The following is a 20,815-nucleotide window of genomic DNA, read 5'->3' on the forward strand; positions in this document are numbered from 1 at the left end:
TAGAGCAGAGCCCCAGCAAGGCTGAGATCATGAACCTCAATTCTCAGAATCACGTTTTTAACTGGATTACAAATAATTTGAAGAGATTTTTATTAAATTAGCAATACTTTTTTTTTCTTTGTGCACGATTGATTACAGAGCCCAAAACTCTGCATCTGAAATTATTTCATTATCTTTAAATCGTTGGTCAAAGGGATGCATAAAGTCCTCTCTGAATTATAAATACATTCAATGAATAATCCAGGATCTGCGGTGCCAGGAGCGCACAGCCCGCAGGGGCAGAGCAAGTGAACGTGAACACGTCCCGCCTTCGCTTGTTGTCAATTATTTAAATCGCCGTGGGGTCAATTAAATAAAGTGGTACTTAAGACGGGCATATGAAGCGTGGAATGCGCTGGCCTGAGCTATGTGCTACGGATCGTAGATAGGCTAGCCGTTGGCCCCCAACTATTACGGTGACATGTTATCATGTAATGTTCTACATAGTTACGGTGACATATTGGATATTCGATATTCTCCGGGTTATAATGACACGCTGAAGATTGGATTACAGAATTTTACTTATTTATTAAGGGCAAGAAATTCAACTTTATATAAGTTGTCAAACTTTTTTTGGTTGCATTTTCGTATTTTTTACATTAAGGCGATGCACTACGTAGTAATGCAAAATCATGTGTTTTTGGTTTGAAAATTTGGTCGCCTAGAAATGTTTTAGATGCTTTAATTAAATACTGCGAGTAGAATACATCTTGGCCTTTGAAATAATCAAGTATTTTTTAGATTAAGTCTTTTTATAATCCCAGAAAAAAATAATGTATGAGGCCCATGAAAACTGCTTTAAAGTTCAAAATCTCCTACTTACGAACCCATTTTTGGTTATGATTTTATTGTATAATGTGGCAAAGTAAGTTATTTATAAAATGATCGGAAAAAAATTAAATATATATGCCTGAACATCCACAAAATAAAATAAAAGGCACTTTTTGGCCATGTTTTTTTCTTGCATAAATCAAAACAAGCGGATGGTGTTAAGCGGGAATTTAAACCTTATCGCCATCTACGTAAGGGGTGTTATTGATAGCGGATCGATTTAAAATATTACACGACGTAGTGCATCGCCTTAACTTCTCACAGAAGGCCTTGAGGAAAACAATATCCCTCAGGGTGTTTGTTCGTGTTTGGTCATTTCATCTTTGGGGATGGTGTGTGGAGGGTATTTTTGAGGAAAGGAATGGTTCTTGAATAGACTCGTGTTGTAGGAGAGAGGAAAAACACGCAGAGGCCGACAAATCTTTCGACAGCTGAGATGTTGAACTCAAGAACGAGTCATAGGAATGTCCCGTTCTTGTATGACAATTGTGTACAAATATTTATATATATAGTTTGGCATGTTACCCGACTGTGCACCGGTGTCGAAGGAATAATTGAAGCTGGTTTCTCCGAGCAACTTCCATTAGAATACCGGTGAAAGAAGGAGAGTTTCCCACCTGACGCCTGTGCTAGTCTGAAGGAGCCAAAACTGTCGAAACGTTAGCTTAATAATTTTAAAATCAACGCAAATATTTTCAGCTCACGACGAAATTTTGACGCTAATTTAATTATTTCACTTATATACACGATTCGCAAGTTACGCTTCAAAATATTAAGACGAAATATTTGTTTGCGCCCGTACAAACTCAATATGGAAATTAACAAATAGTTTTGTCCGTATACAAACTCAGTTCTTTCAAGAAGGGCATACAAATACAATATAGTATCGGTGATTCAATCCAATATTGGATTTGTATGCCTTTCTTGAAAGAATTGGGTTTGTATACGGACAAAACTATTTACAAAAAATAATTCGTTTCAATATTTTAAAGCACAACTTGCGAAACGTGAATATAAGTGAAATTAAATTAGCGCCATCTACCAAAGAGCAGATTATGAATTCTTTTTACCATCAAGGAATGAAAAATGGTAAATTTACCTAAAAGTGAATATATTTTGATCGTTTTGTTAAAATTTCAGTAAAGACGCCATATTCTTTTCTCTTTTTTTTCAATTCGCTCAGTATGACAAATGATGCGAAAAAGAGTATTGAAACCCGGACAAAAGTTGGTTAGTAACAAGGATGTTAAATTTTAAAAGTTCCTAAGAAGTAAGAAAACATTTACTTATTTCGGTCACAGATTTTTTTTATGTGAAACCGAACAAGAGTTCCAACTGCTCCCAACCGTCTGGAGCCTGTGAGACCATGGCATCCCCAATCGGGGTATGTTGTGAGGCTAAATGTAGTGGGCAAGGAAGGAGATAGGGATGAGGAAGGTGGGGAAGTATCTGACTATTCAGATCTAGTCACCAAACACGGCCAAATATTCAAATCTCAAGTACGCCCAACAATTGAATTTGGGAGCCACCTCTGGGCTGGAGGCCCACAATAATTAAAAAGCCACTTGATTCTATTCAAAGGAGGGTAGTCCGTTGCGCAAATATACTATATAATATTTTAAATGAATAAATTGTGAAATTACAAAAATTAATCAAATAAAATTTACTTAAGTACGACTGGATTTGAACCCGCAACCTCCAGCTTGCTAGTAGAGAGCCTGACCCCTCAACCACAGGAGCAACAGCACACTGAAATCAATAGTTTATCTCACTATTTTTCTAAGCATCTAATTCCAAGCTTAATAGTTGCGCAAAATTAGTTTTTTTTGTCGAACTACACGTAATAGTTTGGTTTCGTAGTACGTGTAATAGTTTTACAATATTAGTTTGCTGTCGTAGTACGTGTAATAGTTGCGTAATATTGTATTGCTGTCGTACTGTGTAATAGTTGCGCAATTTTAGTTTGGTGCCTTACCACGTGTAATAGTTGCGTACTGTTAGTTTGTCGCTGTAGTACGTGTAATAGTTATGCAACATTAGTTTGCTGCCATAGTACCTACGCGTAATTAAGGTCTAATTCCTGAACCCAACTCGTATATTATGAATGTTCCTGTTTGCCCCTGGATGACCTTCGTCGCGGCTGAATATTAGATGGAGTCATTAGAGCACATGCCTTTTTCTTACCAGCATTGCTGGAGGTGAATTATTCGATAACAGTTATAAATGTAAAGCATTTAGCTTGTACCACGATTTCCTCAGTATACTGGACTTGTAGTTGTACCATTATTTTACTGCCCAGTGTCACTCATGATTTTGATTCTAATTCCTCGATAGATTTGTAGGTACGTAAAATTAGCAATTTGTTGAAAAATGCATAAGCAACAATTTATTTTCCAATTCATCCTTTTGACAGTTAAATTAAACATCCCAATTCTACCTTCCCATTTATAAAATATATACTAATGCTAAGAATACATTTGTTTAATTCTAAATGACACGAACTTTACCATTTTTAGAGCAATACTCATTTGTTTTTTTTTATTTGAATACGACACAAGATTCTTAACTGCTCCCAACCATTTGGTGAGACTATGACATCCCCAATCAGGGTATCTTGTGAAGATGACGATAGTGGAGAGGGGAAGGAGATGTGGAAGATCCTGTCTATTCAGATCTGGTCACCAAACACGACTAATGCCATTTCAATCAACCTTACAATTCTGAAGGGTGTTTTTTTTTACCAGACTAAGAAGATTAACTACCCGGCTTTCCATTTTTTTAAAATCCCTTTCTTCATGATAAAATGTAAACATTACAAAAAGATATTAAGTTACTACCTGCAAATAGTTGTGTTGATCTTAGAAATTTCAGACAAAAAATCTATGCAAGTTATCAACACTTGTTCGTCCTCCCATAATACGTCTTCCATCAACATTTCCTTGGATTTTCAACACAAAGATTGACTGAAAATAATTTTCTTAACTTATAACATTAAAAACAAATTAATTATTTAAATCGAATCATTTATTATATTTTATCTATTCCAGTGCCCCTTTAATTAATATTCCTCTGAAATTCATCGTAGACGTACTTCTATAAATTGGCGAAATATTTTATATGAAATTTACGCGACTTGCGTAAAACATAAATGACTTTCCATTATCGTAAAACTGGTTTAATTAATTTGGAACGTGGTCTGTTGATCCGGGGAATTCGGGGGCATTAGTTACTTGAAAGTATAATATACATAAAGAGTAAACCGTTAAATTGTGAATTAGGGAGACTAATTATTACTTAGCTACCCATTTTCGTTAAATATGCAAGCCTAATAATTCCCGACTTCCCCCAAAATTTCAATTAAAATTGTGAAACAATTTTTTTGTTTTCGCTTTTTAAAGCTAGAATTTTTAAGGCTCCTTAGCTCATTATGGAACTGGAATTTAGAGCAGTAATTAGTTGTGGAATGAAAATTATGGAATTTTTATTGATGAAATAATTAATCAGTTTACTTAGAATAATCATTTATTTCCATCATTTTTACCCAAAGATATTAGAAGAACAATATCTTTGTTTTTACCGCTTTTGATTTTTTTATGTTTCTCTTCTATAGAAGCAGGCGCTTGACCTGAAAACTAGAAAAATTAAATGCGCAAATTTCACGAAGCCAGTCATCTACTTTCAATAGTGTTTGCTGCCTTCGACAAAGAATGGATTTTTTTACTGTCGAAATATCGGCCCCAATTAGTTGATATTAAGCAAAAAAATACACATTTTAAAAATTATTATTTGTACAAGTTCTTTCCAAAGTTCGAAGTTTTAGATTTTTGTTGTTTCATAATAATTCTCTTTGCAGTTGAGGTAATTTCATTTGTAATTTGCAAAAAGCATATTTAAATTCATGTTTATGTTATGTTATTATTCAACCATATTCATGAATTATAAATGCATTATTAAAATCATTATTCACGCACGGAAGGTTTTATTAATTAGGTAGCCAAAAGCAGTGCGTAGCGTGCGCCTGAGTGGCCTACGTCAAGTAGGTAAGTTCAACCTAATATCTTTGGGTGCAACGTTTTACAAACCTCCCCTAAGGTAAATTTTACACCCCTCCCCTCCTCATCTCCCCCGTACCCCACCCCACCCACTTCAGTTTCTTTAATTAAAACAAACACCGGAATATTCCAGAAGGAATACGCACAGGAACAAAACTTTTATATCCCTGGAAATGCCGTCATCTCGTAACAATGGAAATTATTGTCATTTTATTTCAATCAGTTTCCTTTGTGGATCGCCGGATCGTCGCTGAGTTCAGTTTTATTGGAAATTTCATGAAAGTGGGAATGGAATTGGTGGATTATTGTTCAGCAGTCCCTCTTTATGCAATACCGCACAAGAATTCCAAATGCCTGGAGCCAGTGGAACTATTGCAAATCAGAAGATGAATCTTAAAATATTTATTATTACAGGTAATTTTTTAGGATTGCTGGCTAGGCTTAGTATGAAGATGTATTTCAAATAACTCTTTGATTCAACTTAATTACTATAAAAGCCAACTATTTACTTCAAGGGTGGTGGAAAATACTGAATTTAACATTACAATTAGATGAAATGATAATTTGCTTTTATATTGGACGATCGTCATATTGATGTTCTACATATTTTTGTTCTTCGGTAGATATTCATGACATTTTCGTATGTCGATATTCCCGACAGGCGTTAATTTTTTTAAAATTTTTTAAAGTAATATTATATTTTTATAAAATTTAAAACCCTTTGTATTCCAAATTATTTTTATATGGTATACCAGCTATAAAATTACGACATTTTTAGAAAATTAGAAGAAATTGGTTTTTTGTTAAGGCAGTAAATAAAATGATACAGTTATGTTAAGAAATAAATATTTATTGTCATATAAGATTGTTGATAAAAGATAAATTTGCACATTCTAATCATTAACATTTTTTAACGTGTGGTATTTTAGAAAGCAGTCGCCCAAATGCATACGTGGCTTGTAAGGACACGTGTCACAGTACTCACTGGTTTCCCGTCTGCCACCTTTTACTGCCGTTTTCGAGCAGACCAAAGAGTCCCACTTGGGTCCTTTTCTTAAAATATGGAGTTTTCCATTTAGCCTAGTCTCTGATGGATTGCTCAGTAAAAAAATTTCAAATAAAATGAATGTTATAAACGTTGTTTGTTATGTATGAAAAACAGATCAAAAAGCACAACCAATCGTAAGTGGGTACTGTATACAACTGAATAGAATCATGTGTATACCCGTAAACGGAACCTTGCATTTTTTAACAATTAAATGTATACACATTGTTTATGTCGCCACTGCGGTGCCATCGGAGTTGTTAGAATGTTTCCTTTGTCGCCGTGGTGGCGACAATGGAGTACAAATAATTTTTAATTTATAAAAAAATAATAATAATAAAATTAAACATGCCTAAAAACTTATTTTAGTAAAATAGTTGACTTGTACAGAAGTTAAGTCCCATCAAAGTGTCAATTCAAAAAATCTTCATAAATATATATTTTTTTTTTATTTTGAATATCTATTTATGTGAGACTTCTTATCATTTTTACTAATGTATCTTATTTTATTATATGCTTTTGTTGTGACATTTAATATTTTTTATTTTTTCGTTGTATTATGTTTCCTTTATTGTTTTAATTTGGTAGAATTTATAATAACTGTGATACTCTACTATTTAACTTTGTAGTGTGTAAAAGCCCATTAGGGTGTGTAATAATAATAATAAATAAATTATTATTGTCTTCGTAAACAAACTCTCAATGATGCATTATACTTTACCCTCGTCGAGAATTGAACCCGCGACATGCAGTCAAAAAGCTTAGCGCTGTGCCTCATTCTAAGTTTTGCTCTTGTTATTGTGACACAAGCTTAATATGCACACTTTATTTTAAAAGAACTTTCTAGTAGTGAGTATTTCAGTTTCAGGAAATGGAAAATAATGCATTTTAATAGTTATTTCGTTAAAATTAAAATCGGTTGTTCATTTGGCGTCCATTGTTATTAATGTCTAAGTTTTAACATTAGTTTTTTCTTATATTATTTCCCAAAATATGAATCTGTGATCCTAAAATAGGTAGTTAGGTTGTTTGTTACAATTTAATAAAAAAAACTAGTCTAAAAATTAGCCAAATATTACTTAACTACTCACTTCTCACTATTATCTTACTAATATAAAGTGATTTTAAAATAAAATGTGCTTATCCCTATTTTCTGTATATTTTCCGACGACTGGTAACTTATTGTCAAAGTACGTTACTTATATGTTTTATTCCGCATAATTCTTGCTTCCAACATATACAACTGCTGATAGATGTTAGATCAATTATTTGGGAAAGTACCAAATTAGTCCATAGATATTAATTAGAAGCCTTAATTACCTACCTTAAATATGTAGTTTTGTATCATGATATATCAAAAATATAAATAAAAACGCAACAAATCCTTATTAACAATAATACAAACTCACTTACCGTTCTTTGAACTCCTCCAGCCAGGATTAATTCTATAGCCAGGTACACAACAGGATAAACAAGTTATTTACGATCCATTTAACTACTTGTAATTACTTATGCTTTAAATATCAACATTCCGATTTTCAATTCCGAAAACCTAATTTCTTTGCTAATCCCTACTTATTGTTAAACGTTTTGTGAGTTTTTCAATACTAACGTGAAGGTAAGTACTATTTAGGCATTATATTTTCATTCGTTTTAAATGTTTATGGTAATGCGCAGTAAATAAATACTAAAACTACCTCAAAAAAATAATATGTTAAATAATCAAAACACACATCGTAAAACTGAAAACATTTCCAAATTTCATTTCGTACTTCGTTGCCAACCGAACTTTTGTTGATAAATTGAAAAATTCACAAACCGGACACCATTCAAAAACAGAGCACACTTTCATATGGCAACACTGACCATGGATCACAGTAGGAACTTCACATTTGGAGTAGCGAAATGGCAGCCGAAAGCGACGCAACTTACCCCGACGCGCGGTGGCCACAGACTGAGGGGGAGAGCTGGGGGAGTGATTCTCCACGGTGGAAATCTCCCCTACGCTTCATCCCGACCAGATTGCTACGTGTACTTCGGTGATGATAAATTACACATACTTTGCAAAAAGGATACAACTCCCCCCTACAAAAAATGACCGTGCTCTAATACAAGGAGACTCCCTTACTCGGCGTATCGAAAATACTAATCTTCTTCCTTGATGTGTTGCAATCGATTCGTAGCAAGAAAAGCGCTACAGAAATGTGGCACTTTGCAAAAACTGACAAAAATATCGCATTTAACGTGCGAGTGTTTACTTTATCGTGTTGTGACCTTTTTATGGAAGCCGTAAACGTGGCTTCCCGCTTTGTGGCAAGGAAAGCAATGACTGTGAGGGGAAAAGTGCGCAGGCGCATGATGCCTTCTTGAAAGAACACGGTTAACAAAGACCAAACTAATGTGGTTTTTAAGCCTATAACAACGGGGAATATTACCACCTAACGCATCGTATTGGCCATTCGGATATTTTGCTAACATATTCACGAATTAAAAGCTATTAGACATTATCATATATCGAGTTTGAAATGTTATTTTGATATTTAAAATAATTTGTTATTTTCTTGAAATATTTATACTTGTGGCATTTTATTTGAAACAGTCGGCTATTAGGCGCGTTTTCACTTGCGGGCCGAATCGCTGAGCCGAACCAAGAATCATGGGAAAGGAACGAACGGCCGGCGTTTCGTTCCTTTCCCATGATTCGTGCCATTATTAGTAGGTATCTACTATGGCATCCCGGATTGGGATATATTGTGAGGCTAAGGTACTGGGTAAGGGAAGGAGATGGGCAAGAGCAAGGTGGGAAAGTACCTGGCTATTCAGATCTAATCTCCAAGCACTGCCAAGCCATTTCAAGCAATTTTTTAATACTGAATGGTGGCTTTACACCAGGGCGATACTGAGAGTATCTTCCACTGTGGACAATGTCGCAAATATATAATTGGTAAATGGTGTAGTGGAGGTAGTTTACTTGCGCACGCCGGGATATGAACCCGCGACCTCCGACTTGCTAGTCGAGATTATTACCCCTCGACCACGGAGGCTCACATAATATTATGTCATATTTGGACAAGCTCTGTGTAGGGACTTTTTCATGAGAGGAAGGAGTGAACATGGGTGCTGAATAGACCCATGTAGTAGGAGGGAGGATACACAGAGGCCGTTAAAATCGTTTCGTAAAAGTGTGAAGTCTTGTCGTATTACGGCTTGACAAACTTATCAATGGCATCTCTGAAGGCGACCAAATGACGAACTAATGGAGTATTTAAATCCATAGCATCTTTTACCCACTAAATCTACACACCTAGCGTTGCTACGTCACACAAAGAAAAAGTCAAGTATGTTATTAAAGCTGTTGCCCGATGCATTCTAGCGCGTACAGATTTTCTTCAATTTGCGAAACTTTTATTTTTAGGGCGCAATAGACCAGAGCAAGCTCCGTTGCTATGATGAAAAATAGATTGATTATAGCAGGGAGAGCAATGCCTGGAAAAATGAACACGGGGTTAGATATTAGTTGGAAGGGCTATAGTGATTTAAAAATTATGTTAGTGAACCACCCGTTGTTCACGCGGGTGAGGGGGCATGTAATTAATTCGTTGCGTCTCCGGTCTTGTCGAGCGCTGTGAACTGTTTACAGCATTAAATTATCTATAATATGATTAAGGCGATGCCATACGTAGTAATGCAAAATCATGTGTTTTTGGTTTGAAAATGTGGCCGCCTAGAAATGTTTCAGATGATTTAGTTAAATACTGCAAGTAGAATACATCTTGGCCTTTGAAATAATCGAGTATTTTTTAGATACGTCTTTTTATAAGCCCAGAAAAAATAATGTATAAGGCCTATGAAAACTGCTTTAAAGTTCAAAATCTCCTACTTACAAACCCATTTTCGGTTATGATTTTATTGTATAATGTGTCAAATTAAGTTATCTATAAAATGATCGAAAAAAAAATATTTATGCCTGAACATCAACAAAATAAAATAAAAGGCACTTTTTGGCCATGTTTTTTTTCTTGCATAAATCAAAACAGGCGGATGGTGTTAAGCGGGAATTTAAACCTTATCGCCATTTACGTAAGGGTTGTTATTGATAGCGGCTCAATTTAAAATATTACACCTATTACACATATTATCGATTGATTGAAACAATGAGGGGTTAGGGAAGAGGAAATATTGTTTTTAGTTATATTGAACTAATAAATTTCCTGTAATAAGTACCATTTTTGTTAACAATCAGACAAATTTCACACCTTTGTGAATTTGATGATTTATATGTTTTTTATAAGCTCTACAAACTTAAGATAAATTACGAAATATAGGTAAATTCATTGGCTTTAATAGACCGTTAATAGATTATCGGTTTTCGTGTCAATATTCGTAGGTTTGATTTTTTTTTAATGAGCACAGGCGAATTCAAAACCAACATAAGAAAATCTCCAGCGCTCAACGCATTTCATCGTAAATATCTTGATGCCCCAGTGGATAATGGCATACAAATACTCACGGCTGCTCAGTGCTTATCAGTAAATACTGAGGCGAAATAGTCGTATAAATGCAGGATCGGAATCACGTAAAAAAAGTCTGGTAAAAGATAATTTTTCCAGTCAGTTAATTAACCGCCGAGACCGAGTCAAAGAGTCTCAAATTCTAGTCAGGTACATGATTTATTTTTAGGTTAGGTTAGAAAAAATCTTACTGGAATCGAAAACTTGTTTTTCCATTAATATTTTTACTCTGTGAATCCATGGTAAATCCGTATGGTGGATATTTCAGCCTCGCTAAATGAATCTCAATGTGAATCGTTTTTCTATACTTTCATCACTTCTATGTATTTTCACCACATTTGTCTATGGATTACCAAATATCTCTGCTGTCATTGATCTGTCAATAATCTTCAGTTTCATGAAAATATTTTTATTATCATCTGTGAAACGTCAACATTCATTACCCAATTTACATAATCAGAATGATATTCAGCTAAAATTCTTATCGGATACACTTATTTAATAATTAGTAAAGAATCACGACTGCCTTCGTAAATTATACACAATGCTGTCTTCTTTAGTTCGTGAACATCAAAATAAACAGGCAGCCAAAAAAGTTGCTCAAGGTGAGTGAAATATATTATAAAGCTATTTGCATTTTATACATAACGATTAATAGTAATAGCAGCATGCATGTGTCTTTGTTTTGGCATTTTCACAATTGTATTCTTGCTTTCACAGAAGACTGAATTTGTGTTTGTATTTCCAGAACAAAAGCGTAAGGATGCAGTAGCATCTGCCAATAACCTAACCCAGGCACTGGTAGATCATCTAAATGTCGGGTAAATATAGTTTTCTAAATTTCACTTATGCATATCAAAAATATAACAAAATATACAGTGCAGTTCAATCCTATGATAATGAACCCTGAATGGAAAATGAATAATTTATTATATTATAAACACCCTAATGGGCTTTTACGTATCATATATTTTACGGGTGAAATGCAGATCACGCCAAACTCTGGGAATTGAATAAAAATGCACTTTCTAGATGAGAAAAGTGTGTAGAAACTCATTAAAAAAAGAATTAAGGCGCGGAAGAATAAATTGAGGGAGATACAGCCGATCAAAGTTTAATAAAATTGCACTTCGCGATCTGAGGGTAATATTCGGTTTATGGGAGTATAACCGAAATTGAACTTGATTTAGACTAATTTAGGGCTGGGGAATCCGAATCTGAAAGAATTAGGTGGGGGTCGGCACTATTAACTGAGTTATAGGGTTTTGAAACTTCGTACGCGATACATAGGAACCATGTTTTATTTATCAATTATGACTTAAGAAAATCAAATTAGCAACTATTTACTTTTGAAATTTCAGTAGTGCCAACCAAAAAAAGAAAAGTGTTGCCATATAATAATAATATTTTTTTACAAAATAGGTTAGGTGTTTAGTTTGGGTTAGAGTAGGCAGAAGAACATGGGAAAAAGGTATTAGAATTAAATCACAAACCAGTCTATACAAACCTAGCGTAGCCCACAAACTACTTGAAAACTGGGATATAACTCTAAAGGGGACGCGAGCAGGCGTTATTAAAGGGGCAATTTTGTGTAACAGGAAATAACATGGAAAAAAGGTATTAGTATTAAATCACAAACCGTCTATACAAACCTAGCGTAGCCCACAAACTACTTGAAAACTGGGATAAAACTCTAAAGGGGACGCGAGTGGGCGTTATTAAAGGTTCATTTTTTTGTTATAGAAAATCACAGTTAGGTTAGGTTATATATACATAAATTAAGTATTTACAAGATTTTAAATAATAAACTACCAATCTGGCAAATGATATTTAATTTTCAGAATTTTCCATGCATTGATATTATTATATGGCAACACTTTTTATTTTTTGGATGGCACTACTGAAATTTCAAAAGTTTTTAATTTGATTTTCGTGACAAAATATGGCGGCGGACTGTCCGAATATGGTGATAATATCAGATCGCGAAGTGCAATTTATTAAATTTTGATCGGCTGTATCTCCCTCAATTTATTCTTCCGCGCCTTAATTATTTTTTTAATGAATTTCTACACACTTTTTTCATCTAGAAAGTGCATTTTTATTCAATTCCCAGAGTTTGGCGTGATCTGCATTCCTCCCTATTTTACAAGATTTACTGCATGAGGTAGGGGACACATTTTGCTATACACGTCATGGCTTGGCCTATTTCAGCAAATCGCTCAACATACACTACCAATGGGAATTTAATAGTGAAAAGCGATATGCTGAAATAGGCCAAGCCACGAAAATATAGCACCCTTATAGCGTGGTCTGTCACAGGCTTAAACCATTGACCACAGGAGTTTAATTTCATTGTTTAGATGAAAAATGAAAATAATACATGGCACATATAAAGTTGCATTTAAAAGTACATAATACAAGAAAAGAGAGAAAAGAGAAAAAAATATATAAATAATAGTACAAGTTCATAATACATGAAGTGAATGGAAATAATTTATTTATCTATTTTACACCCATACGGGCTTTTGCAAACATTTGATAGACATAATTTACAATAAGAAGAATATAAATAACTTGACCGGTCGGTGGTTGAGTTGACATCGTGTTTGGGTCCCTCCCAGGCGTAGTGTGTTTAATTCCTCGGCTGGCTGAGTCCTCCATCACAACACAAGCAACATTTTCCGCTTACTGTGGTGGTAGTATTAGGAGATTTTCAAATATTGTCAGGTAATTCGTAACCAGGGAATGTTTGTCTTCTTTTAAAAAAAATTGAAATCGCTCCTACGCGATGCTGTTAAATAATAATACTATGCGACATGAAAAGAATGTCAGCGTTAAATCCAATCCATTGGTTCTTGATAAGCGCAAAATAACAATAATTAAATAAACATTCATAACAATATTAATACGGAACAATGACAATAATTAAATAAACATTTATAACAATATTATCACGGAATAATTAATGACAATAATTAAATAAACATTTATAACAATATTATTACAATGATAATAATTAAATAAACATTCAAAACAATATTATTACGGAACAATGATAAATAACTTAGTGATCGTAGTAAACAGGTCCTCTAAAACACTGTTCTGAGAGGTAGAAAGAACAATATAACAATAGGGATGAACAAAGTATAGAAAGTTACAGTACAGTAATAAATTTTTCATTAAGAATAAGAAAGGGACGCTTAGATGATTTGGGCATGTAGAGATGGAATCATTTCGCATTTTATTGCATGCATGGGTTAAAAAAATAATTTAATTTTAACAGTTATCCCAAAATCCACGAAACTGTTGCAGCTGCTTCGGAACTTACAGTTACGTAAATACTGTTTCACATTATTTTACTCACCTCAGAACAACAGAAGCATATGTATGAGGTGATGTATGAATCTGAATAAAGCGTAGAGTGTTTGGCAGTCTATCCTCTCTTCCCGCACCCATGATGGTCAGTGAGCTCCAGTTGTTTCACAGAACTTGGAACAATTCATCAAATTTCAATGTTGAAATTCAAGTTCTGTGAAATAACTAGCCCATAATGTAATAATGACAGAACTAAACATAATATTTACATTTTAAATTGATAGCATAATAAGTTGTGGTGTCTTGGACGGGATCATCAATGTCAATGATCAAGGTTTTGTCTCAAAAGTATTTATTTTGGACTTAAAATTGTGGGATGTGATATGGACAACAATTCAATGTTGGAACTTAAATATTTTTTCAAAACTTTCCCCTTTTAAAATAGCGCCTTTAGAAACCAGGTTTTTTTCCCATCCAATGCTAAATATCACTCTACAGTTCATTATTAACTTTGCACTCTTTTTATAAATCCATATTTTTAGTTGAACACCACCTCAATTTCAGAAAGTTTATTAATTGAATAATACAGAAAATGTTTTGTTTTCAGCGTGGCCCAAGCATATTTAAACCAGAAACGTTTAGACGCAGAGGCCAAGCAGCTGCACCAAGGAGCCATCGGTTTCGCCAAACAAACCCAGCAATGGCTGACCCTGGTAGAGAGCTTTAGCAGCGCACTCAAGGAGATCGGAGATGTTGAAAATTGGGCCCGCAGCATCGAGTCAGACATGAGGATAATAACGGAGGCCCTTGAATGCGCATACAAAGTTACCCAGGAAACGCCATGACATTAACTTGAGTGTGTACCCCACACACAAAAATATCATGTTCTAATTTAAATTGCAACTATAAGGACGGGTTGTTTCGGAGTATTTGAACAATTCATCAAATTTCAACGTTCATTTCTGGGATCTGTGAAAGTCCAATTCAAGTTCTGTTATTATATCATTATAGGCTAGTTGCTTGACAAAACTGAAATAAAAACAGAACTTGAAAAAATCTTTCACAGAACTTGAAAATGAACGTTGAAATTTGACGAATTGTTCAAATACTCCGAAACAACCCGTCCTAAGTCTACATCAAAGCGTTGCTTAGAAGGAATCCTTTGTAGTTATAAACGCCTTACTCATTCCATTTGGTGTACATGGCTACCACTGATACTGTATGCAAACTAATATATATTATTGTCGTTATAAAAATATTGAAAAACGTTTGAACCATTTAAAATAAAAATCGTAAGTTATGTTTAGTTAATATTTAATCACTTTCTATTACAATAAAATATTGCTGTTGGATACAAAATTTTATTTGACAAAAATAAATTTTCATTGTTGACAAAAAATAAATTTTCATTGTTGACAAAAAATAAATTTTACTTTTTTAATGGCATGTGCAGCATCCAATTCTCCTTCCGTACGCAATGAAGTATACTGAAAAAAAAAAATTTTTTACAAATACTGGGCTGATTTTGTATGATTTAACAAAAATGTTTTTATTTAATAAAAATTCTCTTCTAAAGTATTAAGTATTTTTGAATTAGTAAATTTACTGTCTTGGGTTTGGCTAAAGGAAAAGAAAGCGTCCACGCGGCTTATGACTCCAAAAATCAAATTCCTGTCCAGCGTTTCATCGTACAAAAGGGGTTATTTTACTGGACTGCAAATGTACCCAGCCTTACAAAAGGGGTTATTTTACTGGACTGCAAATGTACCCAGCCGTACAAAAGGGGTTATTTTACTGGACTGCAAATGTAGCCAGCAGTACAAAAGGGGTTATTTTACTGGACTGCAAATGTATCCAGCCGTACAAAAGGGGTTATTTTACCTGACTGCAAATGTAGCCAGCAGTACAATAGGGGTTATTTTACTGGACTGCAAATGTACCCAGCCGTACAATAGGGGTTATTTTACTGGACTGCAAATGTACCCAGCCGTACAAAAGGGGTTATTTTACTGGACTGCAAATGTAGCCAGCCGTACAACAGGGGTAACTGGACCTCTGCACACAAGCAACTTTAGTTGCGGCGACAGTTGGTAACATTATTTCAAAATTCAAAAAAGTCTCCCTAGCGTCTTGTCAATTGTTTACTGCAATGGATTTTGATGCACGCAACTTTTGCCTGCAACTAAAGTTACTTATGGGCACCTGGTCTGAGGGATTATTTTATGTGAATACCGCACAAGAGTTCCAACTGCTCCCAACCGTCTGAAGCCAGTGAGACTATGACATCCCTAAAGGGGTTATGTTGTGAGACTGAAGGTGGTGGGGAGAGGAAGGTGGGGGGGGGGGGGGGGGTACCTGGCTATTCAGATCTGGTCACCAAATATGGCTAAAGCCTTTTCAAGCAACGTTTCAATTCTAACTGGTGGTCTTACACCAGGGCGACACTGAGAGTATCTTCAACTCTGGAACATGCTGCAAGTATACTATATTTTATTTATAATTACATTACATTACTCAATATTACAACAATACTCTTTTGATAGTACAAACATATTTTGATCTACTCCTGTCAAAATTAAACATTTAAACTATTTACAGTGAATTATTACATACACATAAATATTATCGAATATTAACAAGCAGCACTTATTTACTAACATAGCAGTATTTAGCATTGGAAGTGCTTGTGTACTGTGTCAACAAAAGCAATAACAAATCATCGACTCCCAACAGTGATAAGCAGTGAATAGTGAATTTTTAAACGTTTCACAATGGATGTGCAAAATTTCATCTCCAAAGCAGAAATAGCTGTCAATGCCTTAAATAAGGTACTTTTTGATCCGGCCAACAAATTTAATAAGGATCAAATCTCTTAAATTTCCCCAATTGCATGTGAAATTTTAAGTGCCATAAGTACCATGTCTCAGCTGTAGCATCCAAAACTGCTAATTTAGAAGGTGAACTGCGTGCATACAAGGAGATTAGAGAAAATCCTTCTCAAAATAACTTTAGTATTTGCGAGGCAATTTCGGAAATGAATGAACAACAAGTGAGATCTAAAAATATTATTATTTGCAATGTGCCCGAAAGCATTAAGACGACAGAAGCTGGCAGGATCTCGGATGACCAGGCAGCTGTCACCAGTATAATCGGTGTAATCGACAATTCAGCAAATGAAAATATATCTAAATTTTATAGGGTTGGAAAATTATTAAATGACAAGCCTAGACCAATAAAAATTGAACTACAAAATTCAATACAATCGAGAAATATTCTAAGCAAACGAAGTCTTCTCAAGAACAATGTCAGAATTTACCCCGACTCAACACCGGCGCAACAAAAATTTCTAAGCGATCTGAGGGTTCAGCTGGAGAAAAGGAAAGAAAATGAAGATGTCACCATAAAATACATTAACTCCACCCCCCGAATCGTGCCAAATCGACCAAAAAACTAGGAAGTTACAAAAATATTCAAGCAATCCAACCTAACCGAACCAGAACTATAAAAATCTATTATCAAAACATCCGCGGACTGCGATCAAAACTCCATGACCTACAAGCAGCTCTACCTTCTCATCATCATGACATCATTATACTTACGGAAACCTGGCTAAACTCGGAAATCAAATCGACTGAACTCGGTCTTACTAACTACAAAGTATTTCGTTGCGACAGAAACGTCAGATCAAGTTCCAAGTCAAGAGGTGGAGGAGTTTTAATTGCAATAAAACAGAAGTTGTCAGCAAGAAAATTAACCACGAAACACAATAACATCGAACATCTTTTTGTGCAAATAACGACTCCTCTCGAGAAAATTATATTTGGAACGGCCTATCTACCACCACTTTCTGACCCTCAGTCATATAGAAACCACTGTGCAGACATCGAAACAATTTCATCAAAATATCCTCACTCGAAAATTGTTATTCTTGGGGATTATAACTTACCAAACTTAATATGGAAAGCAAATAACTGTGGTCTCATCATAAACGAAAGTGAAAACGATCGTACACGTGAAATTTTGGACATGGTAAACTTTCTAAACTTTCATCAACATAATTTTATATATAACAGTAACAATCGCTTATTAGACCTATTAGCTTTATCAAACTATCCTAAAATGTCTGTTGAACTCTCAAATGATCCACTTCTACCTATAGATAATCATCATCCTCCCCTATACATTAAATTAAATATGACATGTGATAATGAAAGGAAACCTTCACAAAGCGTCCTAAACTTTAAACGAGCCGACTTCGACTCAATTAACTGCCATCTCTCAAATACAGACTGGTCTTTTTTATCCAATGAAAGCGTTGATGAATCGTTAGATAAACTTTATTTATATTTTTCTAATACTATTGAATCCTATGTACCTTTTTACACACCGAGAAGCTATACCTACCCGCTTTGGTTTTCATCAGAGCTTACAGCCTCTCTTCAGCAAAAAAAGAGTCAACACAAAAAATTCAAACAAAGTAAATCCATAAATGATTATATTAGCTTTAGCGAAACTAGGAAAAAATGTAAAGATCTTTCCAAACAATGTTACAAAATGTACATAACCTCTGTCGAGGACACTGTCTTTAAATCCAAAAACCTTTGGAAATTTCTTAAAAAAATGAACAGTGAAAACACCGACTACCCGCCAATAATGCAAATGAATGGAATCAGTGCAAACAATACACAGGATATTGTAAACCTTTTTTCGGACTTCTTCAAAAATGTATATGATGAAGACACTCCAGATGATAAAATACCCGAATACAAATTTAATATGACCACAAACTTAACAAACTGCCAAATCACATAAAAGTGTTGCGAACAAAAATTACTTTCCTTAGACACTGACAAATCCGCTGGCCCAGACAACATTCCACCAATATTCCTCAAAAAATGCTCTAATACATTATCTAAACCACTCACATTACTATTTAACCGTCTCTTGTCCCTTGGACATTTTCCAGACCGCTGGAAATCTAGCTTCATTACACCGATCTACAAAAAAGGAGACGATACTGACATAGCTAATTATCGCCCCATTTTTATTTTATTTTATTAGGAACATTAACAGGTTTATAACATAACATGCATAGAGAGAGAGAAAAAATAAGTAAGAGAATTAGGTTACAACCCAATAACCAATGTTCAATTTTATACAGTCAGTACTGCCAAAGCTTTTTGAATCATTGGTCCTTGATGAAATCTATCCCAAATTAATTAATCAAAAACAGCACGGTTTTATCAAAGGAAGATCCACCGCAACTAACAGTATTTCAAAACTTCATTATACAATCATTTGCAGAAAATAAACAAGTCGACTGTATATATATACAGACTTTTCGAAGGCATTCGACAAAGTATCCCATAAACTACTAATCCAAAAACTATTTGCTCTAGGAATAAGGGATAACATGCTAAAATGGTTTAGTAGCTATTTGTCAAATCATAAACTGTTTGTTAAAATAAAATCTTGGATGTCGAAAGCTTTCCGGGCTACCAGTGGCCTACCGCAAGGTAGTCACCTTGGCCCGGTTTTGTTCCTCATTTTCATCAATGATATAACCAATTGCTTCAACGATGTTGAGGTATTGCTCTTTGCAGATGACATCAAACTATACAAGAAAATAACTGATATAAATCATTGCCATATACTACAGTCAAATAGTAGTAAGTTTATAGATTGGTGCGTTCAAAATAATTTATTTTTAAATATAGTTAAGTGCAAAACCTTGACTTTCTTCAGAAACAAAAATCCTGTTTTATTTGAATATTCCATCAATAACATAGCTTTAGAAAGAGTCACGGAAATGAGAGATCTTGGAATTATTTTGGACGAAAAACTAAGTTTCGCCAATCATGTCCATCAAATTGTGAACAAAAGTATGAAAACACTAGGCTTCGTATTAAGAACAACTAAAAACTTTAATTCTTTACAAGCCATTAAACTATTATACGTATCTCTAGTAAGAAGTCAAATTGAATATAACTCAGTAGTTTGGTCTCCATCTTACAAAATTCACACTAACGACATTGTGCGAATACAAAAAAAATTTCTACGTTTTATAAATTTTAAATTAAATATCCCTGTCGAAGACTTAAAATACAATTTCTTATTAAATACTCTAAAAATATATACATTAGAAGATAGACGTAAAATAAACGATTTAACGTTCTTATTCAAAATACTTAACTCTAAATTCGACTGTTGTGAACTCCTGCAACTTATAAACATACATACACCCACAGTAACAACACGACAAAATACAATATTCTACAGCAGCACACATAAGCGTAACTACATTGCCCACTCTCCGATACAACGACTTCACACCATGTGAAATCATTACTTGGGTGATGTTGACATATTCAATACCAACTTGGCAAGTTTTGTGGATCACTTAAAACATTTATTTCAACAATACTCCTAAACACATCATGTAAACCTACAAATAGCTGTAATTTTCTGTTTTTGTTTCTTGTGTTTGTATGACTTGTTGCATAGCTTTTATCAAATGTAATTTTTTTTGTAACTTTTAAAGTATCTGTCAAATTAAAATTATGTTTACTACCAACCATGTAAAAGCCCTCTGGGCGTTAAATAAATAAATAATAAATTGCGTTATAACACAAATTCATCAAATAAAATTTACATGTGCACGCTGGGATTTGAACACGCGATCTACGAATTCCTAGTCTAGAGCCTTACCCTCAACCACGGAGGCCGTCAAAATTAATCGATTAACATTTATTCATGAAAAATCTGACATTTTACAACTTATTGGATCTAAAATGATTTACAACTGAATTAGAGCTAAAAGCAGATTGAAAATAAATAATGTTTCAATGAATGCCAAAACATACGTAAAGTGAGGGCTGCCAAAATGATCAAGGGATATACAGAATTTTCACCCAGCAGGTCTGACATGGGACCGCCAGCATGTGGGGGGGGCTGGTAGTTGGTTTGACTTTGTTTGACCATTTTCGGCAAATAAATAAAAGATAATGTAAAAAAGGTAAAAT

The 20,815-nt window shown here is 34.3% G+C and overlaps 2 protein-coding genes across 3 annotated transcripts in view; one reads left to right on the forward strand and one right to left on the reverse strand.

Moving 5' to 3' along the window:
- Liprin-gamma (liprin protein kazrin) overlaps positions 1–7,895 on the reverse strand; it is a 659,192-nt gene extending 651,297 nt beyond the window's left edge. For both annotated transcript variants that reach the window (XM_089636537.1, XM_089636539.1), the window contains exon 1: positions 7,787–7,895. The gene's annotated coding sequence lies outside the window, so the exon portion shown is untranslated. The remainder of the gene's footprint in view (positions 1–7,786) is intronic.
- Positions 7,896–10,831: 2,936 nt separating this feature from the next.
- On the forward strand, positions 10,832–15,163 carry Blos1 (biogenesis of lysosome-related organelles complex 1 subunit 1). Its single transcript, XM_089636053.1, has 3 exons — positions 10,832–11,083; positions 11,227–11,299; positions 14,401–15,163. Exons 1-3 carry the CDS (start codon positions 11,023–11,025, stop codon positions 14,636–14,638), a joined length of 372 nt encoding a protein of 123 aa, XP_089492179.1. The 5' UTR covers positions 10,832–11,022; the 3' UTR covers positions 14,639–15,163.
- Positions 15,164–20,815: the final 5,652 nt, after the last annotated feature.

This window comes from Hesperophylax consimilis, chromosome 10, assembly GCF_061612785.1.
Source record: "Hesperophylax consimilis isolate HC1 chromosome 10, BYU_Hcon_1.0, whole genome shotgun sequence".
Classification (NCBI taxonomy): domain Eukaryota; kingdom Metazoa; phylum Arthropoda; class Insecta; order Trichoptera; family Limnephilidae; genus Hesperophylax; species Hesperophylax consimilis.

Excerpts from the sequence above, each read along its gene's own strand:
- Blos1 (XM_089636053.1), top strand. The coding sequence starts at position 11,023 with ATGCTGTCTTCTTTAGTTCGTGAACATCAAAATAAACAGGCAGCCAAA. Across the intron at positions 11,084-11,226 it reads AGCCAAAAAAGTTGCTCAAG|AACAAAAGCGTAAGGATGCA; the intron begins GTGAGTGAAATA and ends TTGTATTTCCAG. Across the intron at positions 11,300-14,400 it reads GTAGATCATCTAAATGTCGG|CGTGGCCCAAGCATATTTAA; the intron begins GTAAATATAGTT and ends TTTTGTTTTCAG.